At 58.4% G+C, this 9,932-nt stretch overlaps 2 protein-coding genes across 4 annotated transcripts; one reads left to right on the forward strand and one right to left on the reverse strand.

Annotated features, from left to right (window-relative positions):
• Window positions 1-880: 880 nt before the first annotated feature.
• On the reverse strand, window positions 881-2,643 carry CCDC166 (coiled-coil domain containing 166). 2 transcript variants are annotated; one of them, XM_047842338.1, is made up of 3 exons: window positions 2,540-2,643; window positions 1,908-2,358; window positions 881-1,821 (listed from the first exon to the last, which is right to left on the reverse strand). In XM_047842338.1, exons 2-3 carry the CDS (start codon window positions 2,346-2,348, stop codon window positions 1,000-1,002), a joined length of 1,263 nt encoding a protein of 420 aa, XP_047698294.1. In that variant the 5' UTR covers window positions 2,349-2,358; window positions 2,540-2,643; the 3' UTR covers window positions 881-999. The 2 variants fall into 2 exon arrangements, with proteins under 2 accessions (XP_047698294.1, XP_047698295.1); XM_047842339.1 differs by lacking the exon at window positions 2,540-2,643 and having other exon boundaries at window positions 1,908-2,401.
• Window positions 2,166-8,627, forward strand: LOC125156366 (translation initiation factor IF-2-like). Of its 2 annotated transcripts, none has more exons than XR_007148558.1 (3): window positions 2,166-2,252; window positions 6,608-6,828; window positions 7,084-8,627. XR_007148558.1 is itself a non-coding variant. In XM_047842340.1 (3 exons), exons 1-3 carry the CDS (start codon window positions 5,175-5,177, stop codon window positions 7,290-7,292), a joined length of 582 nt encoding a protein of 193 aa, XP_047698296.1. In that variant the 5' UTR covers window positions 4,895-5,174; the 3' UTR covers window positions 7,293-8,627. The 2 variants fall into 2 exon arrangements, 1 of the variants encoding a protein (XP_047698296.1); XM_047842340.1 differs by lacking the exon at window positions 2,166-2,252 and adding an exon at window positions 4,895-5,326.
• The last annotated feature ends 1,305 nt before the right edge of the window (window positions 8,628-9,932 follow it).

Here is a 9,932-nt window from a genome sequence, read left to right on the forward strand (position 1 = left end):
CTTGGGCCAGTACTGAGGGTGTGCAGGGCTTGGGCTCTCCCAAGAGCTGCTGGACAACCCCCCCCCCCCCCAAACATGGCTGTGGATGAATACAAACCACAACTGTGGGACGTCTTAATAACCAGCCCCTGCACGTTGAGACTGACAACTAAATGCGGTGTGTGGCCCTGGCAGAGGGGGTGGCTGCAAAGGACACCGTGGGGACAACTGACACCATTTCAGTGGGGTCTGTGGCTCAGCTAATACTGTTTTCTCTGTACTAAGTTTCCGGGTTTGGATCATTGTTCCGGGGTAGCAGAACACCTTGTGCTCAGGAACACGAAAGGACTTAAAAGTGAAGGGACACGGCATCTTGGGCCTGATGTCAAGTGGTTTAGGGGAAAATGCAAACTCAGCTGCAGGGACTGGAAGCAGACTGCTGGTGAGTAATGGTGACCCGGGAGTTCTCTGCTCTGCAGCTTTTCTCCAAGTTGGAAATCACGTTCAAATTAAAAATTACCCCCAAACCTCCAACAGGTTCAACATAAACCCCCTATGGTCCCGGTGGCACTGGAGACACCCCTCCCCCTCGCAGGCGGGCCCTCCTGACCACAGCGCACCCCACGCTGGCCCTCCTGGCTGGTGCGACTCCTTTCCTGCTCTTACACCTTTTGTCCGCACCGGCGACCTCCGTCTCCGTCAGCCCTGGTGGGAGGGTACTGGTGCGGCCGACTTCTCTGTCCTTGCGGAGCAGCTGCGGTCAGCTGCGGACTAGAGGGATGCCGAATCCCCGCTGACATACAGGGCGAGGGGCGCATCAGGCTACTCTGGGGCTTGGAAGCCGGAACGAGCGGCCCCTGTGCCGCCGGAAACGCTGCAGCGGGAAAGCAGGCCGTGCCAGAGCCCGGTGAGCGGGTCACACCTTTATTAACATTGCATTCACCAAACACCTGAGCACCGCGCGCCCTCCACGGCCCCCAGCAGATTCCGGCTCCCCCTGGGGCGGCTTCCCCTGCAGCGTCAGTGTCCACGGTCTCCTGCGTCTGGGGGACGGGAAGAGCCTGGCCCCGGGACAGACTTGGCAGAGGGGGCGGTATTCTCTGAGGCCCCGTATAACGAGGCCCGCGAAGAGACCCGGGAGCCTGGGCGCGACGGGACCGAGGATGGGACCCGGGAGCCCGGGCGGGATGGGGTCGAGGACGCGACCCGAGAGCCGGGGTGGGACGGGGTCGAGGCCAGGAAGTGGGAGCCCGCGCGCAACGGGGCCTGGAATGAAGCCCCTGAACCCTCCCTCGAAGGGGCCTGTGATGGGGCCCTGGAGCCCACCCGCGGGAGCCATGTCGGGGTCTGGGAGGCCCCGCGCGATGGGGCTGTGGAGGCGGCCAAGGACCCCTGATGCGAGGCGGGCCGCGCTGGCGGCGGCGGCGGCGGCGGCGGCCGCCAGAGCGGCGGGCCCCCTGGGCCCCGGCGCAGCCAGCCATGCACACGCGCCAGGTCCCAAGTGTCCTCGTGCTCGCGCCGCAGCTGTTCACGCTGCTCCAGCAGCTGGCGCCGCGTGTCATGCAGCAGCTGGGCCCAGCGAAGCAGCCGCAGCAGCTCCTGCCGCAGGCGCGCGTTGTCAGCCTTGATGGCCTGCGTGTGCGCGACGAGCGCGCGCGCCGCCTCTCGCTCCGCGCGCCGCCCCAAGGACTGCACGCGCTGGCGCGCCTCGCGCTCGAAGGCCGCCTTGTCCTCCAGGAAGCGCCTTTTCACACGGTGAAGCAGCTGCGTGTGATCCACGCGCATGTGCAGCAGCTCGCGCTCCAGCGCCCGGATCCGGGCCAACTGCTCCAGCTGCAGCTCCTGCGGCGGGGGCGCGGGTCAGCGCCCGGGCGCCGCGCGCCCCCACCCCTCCCGCCGGGCACGTCCGCGGGCGCGCGCGCACTGGCCTTGTAGGGCTGCAGCTCCTGCACCTGCCGCGCCATCCGCGCCGCGCGCGCCTCCATCTCCAGCAGCTGCGCGCGCACTCCGTTCTCGCGCCCGCGGTAGAGCGCCTCCAGCTCGGCCCGCTGCCCGTGGATCTGGGTCAGGTCCACGCGGTTCTGCTCTTCCAGCCGGACGACGGCGTGGGCGCAGCGCTGCGCGCGCGCGCTCATGTAGCTGGCGTAGAGCCGATTCTCCTCGCGCAAGCGCAGCGCCTCGCGGTCCAGGAAGGCGTTCTCCTGCAGCACCTGGTCCACGCGCGCTTCGCAGGCGTCCAGCTGCTCCGAGAGCAGCGTGTACTCGCGCTGCAGGTACTGCGCGCGCTCCGACAACGGCGGCTCGGCCCCGTCTCCCGCCGCGCCCGGCCGGCGCCCCGCGCTGGTCCCGAGCTTCTTCTTGGGAGCCATGGGCTGGGGCCTGGGGCACGGGCACGGGCACGCGTGAGAGCACGGCCCCCAGGCCGCTGCTCCAGCTTAGCCCTTCCCTCCCACCCCCTCTCCGCCCGCCCGAAAATTCTAGCGGGGAGGGACGCGTCTCAGGGACATGAGATCGGGGGAGACAGAGTCAGGGGCATGGGGGTCCGGGCATCGTCTCCAACCTTTACTCTTGGGCCTTTTCCCGGCCGTGGCCGTCGGTCCGTCGGGGTGTGCCCACCTTCGGTAACTTTGGCGTTCATCCTGCACGGTCTCCGTGGAGACAGAACTTAGTCGCCCTCCCCCACTCCCACCCCGTCGCTTGGGCAACGGCCCGGCTTCCCCTTCCGGCTTCTCCCCACCCCCACTGCCCGCCACTCCCTCGCCCGAAGTCGGTGCGTGACAAGCCCGTGTGCGCGCCCTGCAGAGGTCCGGTCTCAGATGGGCAGGATTTCGGGTTCCGGAGGAGGACGCAGGACTTGCTTCCGAATCCGACCTAGCAGCAGCTCAAGTAGTCCCCACTGTTGGCGTGCCGGGAGACTTGGGCCCTTCGCCCAGGGGACCCTCACCGCCGGCGCCCCCATATGGGGAAATGGCGCCACAAGTTTCCGACCTCCAGGCCTGGGCAAGCCCCCCACCCCCCACCCCGTGTGAAATTTCCACAGCTTATCATTTCTCTGGAGATCCTAGTTTTCTTCGAAGCACTTCGTGATTCTTTTCCCTCTTCCTGGGGGCCTCGGTGGGAGTTAGGGTTACCGGGAAGATCGTGTCCATTCGGGTGTCATCCGTTGTCCACTGTATTTCTTCCTGGGATTTCCTCTGTGGGGTTCCTAAGCCCACACGTGTGCACCTGTTCAACTCATCCCACTCACTCTTTTTAATTTATTTATTTTAATGTTTACTTACTTTTGAGAGAGAGAGAGAGCGTGAGCACGGGAGGGGCAGAGAGAGAAGGAGACACAGACTCCAAGGCAGGCTCCAGGCTCTGAGCTGTCAGCACAGAGCCTGACACGGGGCTTGAACTCATGAACTGGGAGCTCGTGACCTGAGCCGAAGTCTGACGCTTAACAGCAGGCGCCGCTCCCACCCACCTGCTCTTGCTCCGCTTCCCTGCCTAGCTGGCCGGGATGGCTGTTGCTTTTTTTGCTGTTGGCTGTGTAAACAACACGGTAAACCCGTCGTGAATTCAGTCTTGGCTGGGTGTGTGAACGGTGCCAACAGCGCCTGCAACCGCAGGCCCAGCCTCGCTCTGTTAGACGTCTGGGGAAGAGGTGCGTGCCTCCCGCCTTTGACCTGCACCTTAAATCTACACCTGTTTTGGTCCTGGCATCATATCGTTGTTTCCGTCCAGGTCGGTCCACATTTGCTGCAATATGGACAGACTGGAGAACAGTTGACTTGCGAGCCCGTGAGGAGCACGGTTTAAGGAAACCCACATTTCTAGGAGGGCGTGTGTGAAGAACCATCTTAGGTGGTAACTCACTCACCTCTGGACTTGCTCTAGTTAGCTACACCTGCGTGGAACATGTGGCACAGCCCCTGAAAGTTAGGGGCACAAAGAGGCATTTTCTTCCTAGTTAAAAAAAAACGTTTTATAAATAAAAATAAGATGACGTACACTCAAGACAATGCAGAATCTCCATTTAACGTTAACATTTGGTAGAAATGTTGATTCATAACCTCCTCACACAGCATCTGAAGGTCAGCCTTAAATGACACGGTGTTTTTTTAAAAGATTTTTTTAATGTTTATTTATTTTTGAGACAGAGAGCGACAGAGCATGAATGGGGGAGGGTCAGAGAGAGAGGAAGACACAGAATCTGAAACAGGCTCCAGGCTCTGAGCTGTCAGCACAGAGCCCAACGTGGGGCTCGAACTCACTGACCGCGAGATCATGACCTGGGGCAAAGTCGGACACCCAACCAACTGAGCCACCCAAGCGCCCCAGATACGGTGTTTTTAATAGGAAATTGGTACCTAACTTTACAGGAACATAAGAAAAGACCAAGGAGAATCAGGGGGAAAAGCACCCGGGACCCTGCAGTGGGGGCTCCACGGAGCCAGTGAGGATGTCTGTTCTATCTCCAGGACCTGGCGCTTCCAACCAGGGCCTCTGCTCCCGGGGCAGACGCCTGCGCTCCTCTCCCTGGCCACCCTCGAGGCCGCGCCGGGGCCACCGCGCCCATTTGCCAGATTGCTACACAGGCCGCGAGGAGCGGAGGCATGCTCCCCGCCCCAGCCCCTCCCGGGCGTGTGTGTGTGTGTGTGTGTGTGTGTGTGTGTGGTTGGCCTCGGTCTTTTAATTTCTGGTGCGAGGCGAGGGACTCCATAAGCAGAGGATTTTAAGTCGTCCCAGCCCCCGGACTTCCCGCGGATTTGTCCCCGCTTTACGGCTGACAAATGCCTCCTCCCAGGACAGGTCCGCCGAGCGTTTTGTTCTCTTCTGCCTCCGCGTTCCTCGAGACTCGCTTCTTCCCAATTCTGCAATGTCCACGGAATAGTCTGGAGAGCCGCGGGGGTGGCCGCCCCCGCCCGCGTGCAGCCGGATCACCCCCATTCTGGGCGCAGCCCGGGCCTCGCCCGCAGCCCGCGTCCCGCTCTCCCCGCCCTCAAGCCACGCCCAACCCCGGATCGGCTCCGGCCCCGCCCCTCCCCCGCGCCGGCCCCTCCCCCGCGGCTCCCCCACTTCCGTCCCCGCGGGAGTCTCGGCCGCCGGGCGCTGGGCTTCGGCGCCCACCCGCGCCGATTAGCGGAAAGCGAGGACCCCGTTTCCTCTGCTGCCTCGCGCTTGCTCCGCGCCGCAGGCCTCGGGGCGCATGGATGGTTCCAGGCACAGTGCCTGGCCTGGAGGCAGGCCGAGATGCACCCCCAACCAGGGGCCTTTCCCGTGTTGGCGCAGGGGTGCCTCTGGCGTCCACCGGGTCCCAGCGCCGCGCACAGAGACAGCTAACCTCCGAGGGCTCAGAGTCAAAGTCAGGCTTTACCCATGATATTTCTCCCCGCTCCTTGGGGTTCTTCCCCCCCTCCCTCCGTGAATAGGGTGGTGGGGCCAAGACTGTGTCTCCCTCAGACTCAGGCTGAGGAGGGTGTGGGGCGAGGGGTCACTCACCTCTTGGGAGAACACCGAGCTGGAAAGACACTGGGAGAGAGGGGGGTGAGCTAGCTGTCTGCTCAGCTTCCGCCCAGGCTACCCCTGCCCCAGCTCTCTGCTGGGGGCTTGCCGCGGACCCCCAAGGCAGTTTCTTGGGTTGAAGCTCACACGACTCGGCAGGGTACTCAGTACCCACCGCACACGCGGCCACACCCCCCACCCGCAGGCGAGCTTCTCAAGGGCCCACTCTCCTGCCCCCGTCTTGCTGTGGCTTCTGCCTTGGACGCCCTCCCTACTCAGCTTCTGAGACTTGGGGTGAGCCCCCTTCCTCAGGAGTAGCCGGTGGGGTTGGGCTGTGCTTGACCCCCGGGGGTGAGCGCTGCCAGCAGCCTCCGCCCCTGTTTCACAGATGGAGAAACTGAGGCACGAGGTGATTTTTTTTGTCCCAGGACCCCTGGAGTCACAAGGGCTGTGACTTAGGCATTGGTGGCCTCTTCCCGCCGTATTACCGCCTCTTGCCAAGGCTTCCCCCCACCCCTGCCCTGTGTCCTGGTGCAAGGGGCAGAGCCAGCCACGTCACTGGACCCACCCCACAGCAGCCTGAGGCCGGCACGTGCCTGGTGCCCACGACTCTTCTACCTGCCAATGCCAGCTGGACCTGTAGAATGGGTGGTTTCAGGCGACACCAAAACCGGTTCTGGAAGCTCAGCTGTGGGTGGGAGGCTGACACTCAGGACAGCCAGATACTGAACAGTGGTCAGAGGAGGGGACGCTGGGGAGCCCGGTGGTAGGGATGCTCCAGCCCCACCCCAGCAGCGCCTCCTCTCTTGACCAGAAGCACGGGGCGGGGTGGGGGGTGGGGGGGGGACGCTGATGGCGATCACCACGACAAAGGGGATGGTGGGCAGGAGCAAAGTCCAGCAGGAGAGCCTATCTACCCAGTGTGTCCTCTGGCTGGGGTCAAGCCCTGGGGAGCCCAGGCCTGGCTGTTCTCTGGGCCCTGGGGGGGACCAAATCTGTCCCCTCGCCTGTGTCCTAATTTGGGTACCACCTGCGGGCCTGCCCCTCCACCCCCAGCCCCGGGAATTGGCTTTAGGCTTTAGGCTGGGCTTTAGGCTAGGCAGAGACCCTTCTTCCTCAAGTGGCCTCCCCTTCACCCCAGGTACCTTGGAACCGGTGCCAGACCCACACCAGCCTCACAGTCAGCCCCAGGTGGAAAGCCCAGATCCGGGCCACGAGGTGCATCGGCTCCCACAGCCACGGCTGCCCCTGGAGGAAGCGCTCTGCCCTCCCCGACGCACGGTGCAGGTGCCGTGAGGGCCCTGGCCGGCCTGCCACAGCTTCACAGGAGCCAAGACAGGTCCGGGCCCGCAGGAGTCGCTGGTGGGTGCAGGGAGCACAGGAAGGCCGGGTGGGGCTTGTGGTGCTGCTGCTGTGGTGAGCCTTGGGTCTGGCCTGCTCAAGGTCAGCGGGGTCACAGCTTCGGGGCAGGCTAATGAGCTTTGAAAGGCCTCTCTGGGACCCAGGGAGGGCCTGTGGGCTTGGCCCCCTCCCCCCCACACACACTGAGGGGGTCAAGCCAGGTAGGCTGGGGCTTGGGGTGTGGCCTAGGTCAGCTGGCATGTCCCCCCTCCCCAGGAATGCCCATTACCTCTGTTTGTGGGGAAAAGGATGACAGACAGAAGGATGCCCGGTCTCCAGAGCCCCCCCGCCGCAGGCCCCAGTGGCGATGCCCACACCCACGTCTGCAGGCTGGCTCAGAGATGCCCCTGAGAGACAGCTCTGAGGAGGAGCCCAGCCAAAGGCACACCTCCTCCGGGACCCTCATTCCCGAGTCGGACTCGTGATCTCAGAGACAACCACATCTACACCCTCAACGTGGCTTCCTGGAGTGACCTGGAGTACCTGAGTCCATAGCCCGTGCCAGGACCAGGAGAGAGGACAGGATGGCTTTGGAGACCCAGGTGCTGGAGGACTGTACCAGGCCCATTCCAGCAGCGTGGGAGAGGCTGTGCATGGGACAGTGGCTACAGCTATGACGCAGGTGTGGACACAGCTGTGCTATGTCTCAGACTTTGACCCTGAGGGGTGGGGGTGGGGCGCACGCACACGGACTATGAGAGGACGCGGCCTGGGAGGTGGGGACCGAGTGAGTTTGGTCTCCTGAGCTACAAGGAGGCCGGCAATGGATGAAGCAGGAAGTTCCTGCCACATCCTTTCACCCTGGGGACTTTGACCTGCCACACGCCCGCTCCCTGCTGGCTCTGGGCCTTCTGGACAAGGCCTCCCCAAGCTGCCGTGATTCTCCCACGTGTCAGCTAAAAACGAACTACACAGTCCACTTTTTAGCTAATTCCTAATAAACACTCCAGTTGATGATGCACTCCAAACGAAGCCGAGGGTTACGACCGCGTGCAACAAAATTGGTTGTCGGCTAACAATCGATGAGAAAGTAAACTCTTTTGCCCAAATTTACATCCGCAGGGGTAATGTTTGGACAAGGCACCGTGGGGCTTTGCAGACATGCGGCCCCCTGAGAATACACCTAACAGCAGCTTTAAAAGATACCAACTAATGGATGAATCAAATGCCCATTGAAAAACTGTCTTAATAATTACATGTAATGAAGTTCACTCAGCAGAATTCTTTATGCTGAAGCTCCCTGATGTCGGCCTGATTTTGCTTAGTGACTACACTCTCAGTGGCCAAATGGCAGGGGGGTCAGGAACGCCTCTAGCTTGGGGTTCGTGGGGGAAGGCGAGGAAAAGAGCGACCGGCCTGTCAGTTGTCACATATCTTTGGTGCTCTGATGCCAGCCGCCCTCAGCAGGTGCACAGGACTGGGAAGAGGCTCCCGCTAACCCAGCTCATGAAGGATCCTGCTGCCCTCTCCGGGCCTTGGGCTCTTCATCAGTGGGACCGGGTCTAATTTCCTGCAGGCTGGGCAACTAGCTGTCAGCCCTCCCTCCGTGCCCATCCCTGTGCCTTCTCCTCTCCCCTCAGTCCTGGTGGGCTTATAGCTTTTCCATCTGTATTTATGTTTGTTCTTGAGTATATCTGGGGAATGCTCCCACTTGTTCAGTAGATTTGCCATTTCAGCTAAGTTATCAAATCAACTGATGTGAGGTTGTTCCTAATAAACTCTTGTTATCTTCCTAACGTTTGAAGAATTTGTAGGAATGTACTGTCTTTCATTCCTGACATTGGTAATTTCTTTCTTAGCTCTAATGAGTCTCCTTAGGTTGTATTCAATTTACCTAAAGAATCAGCTTTTAATTGTATTGGTTTTTTTCTCATGCTTATACACTGCATTTCAATGATTCTTACTCTTATCATTACTTCATTCTTTCTACCTATTTGGGGTTTAATTTTGTTGTCTTTTTCTAGCCTTTTAAGGTGGAAACTAAAATTTTTGTCTTTTCTAACATGAGCATTTACAACTATTAATTCCCCTCTAAGTGCAGCTTTAGCTGCACCCAGCACATTCTCACTTCACGTTCTCATTATCTTCCAGCTCAAAATAGTTTCTAACTTCCCTTGTGATTTCTTCTTTGATCCACTGTTTGTTTGTTTGTTTTATTTATTTATTTATTTATTTATTTAAACATTTATTTTATTTATTTATTTATTTATTATTTATTTTATTTATTTATTTTAACATTTATTTATTTTTGAGACAGAGAGAGAGCATGAACGGGGGAGGGGCAGAGAGAGAGGGAGACACAGAATCGGAAACAGGCTCCAGGCTCTGAGCCATCAGCCCAGAGCCCGACGCGGGGCTCGAACTCACAGACCACGAGATCGTGACCTGAGCTGAAGTCGGACACTCAACCGACTGAGCCACCCAGGCGCCCCGACCCACTGTTTCTTTAGATGTGTTGTTTAACCTGCAAATTTTTGGGTGGATTGTCCAAATATATTTCTGTTATCTATTTCTAATTCTGTGGGATCAGAGAACATCTTTGTGTTATTTCAATTCTTTTAAATTTGTTGACCTTTGTTTTATGGTACTTAGAATATGGTGTATCTTGGTGACTATTTCATACACAATGGAAAACAGTGTGTATTCTGTTGTTGTTGGTAGATTGTTCTATAAATGCCAACTAGATCAAGTTGGACAGTAATATTGTTCAGGTCTACTATATCTTTATTTTCTGCTTGCTTGCTCTACTAATTATTGAAAAAGGAGTGTACAATCTCCCAACTGACTTGATTATTTCTTCTTTCAGTTCTGTCAGGTTTTACTTTAATGTATTTGAGAATGTATTATTAGGTTCATACATTCTCAAGATTATATTATCTGTTTGACAGGTTGACACTTGTATCATGATGAAGTGTCCCTCTTTCTCCTGGTAATATTCCACGTTCTGAAGTCTACTTGGTCCGATATTAATATAGCCACTAAAGCTTTCTTATGATAACTATTTGTATGATCTATCTTTTTCCATCTGTCTTAGTCTATTCAGGCTGCTCTAACAAAATACCACA

Source organism: Prionailurus viverrinus, chromosome F2 (assembly GCF_022837055.1).
Source record: "Prionailurus viverrinus isolate Anna chromosome F2, UM_Priviv_1.0, whole genome shotgun sequence".
Taxonomy (NCBI): domain Eukaryota; kingdom Metazoa; phylum Chordata; class Mammalia; order Carnivora; family Felidae; genus Prionailurus; species Prionailurus viverrinus.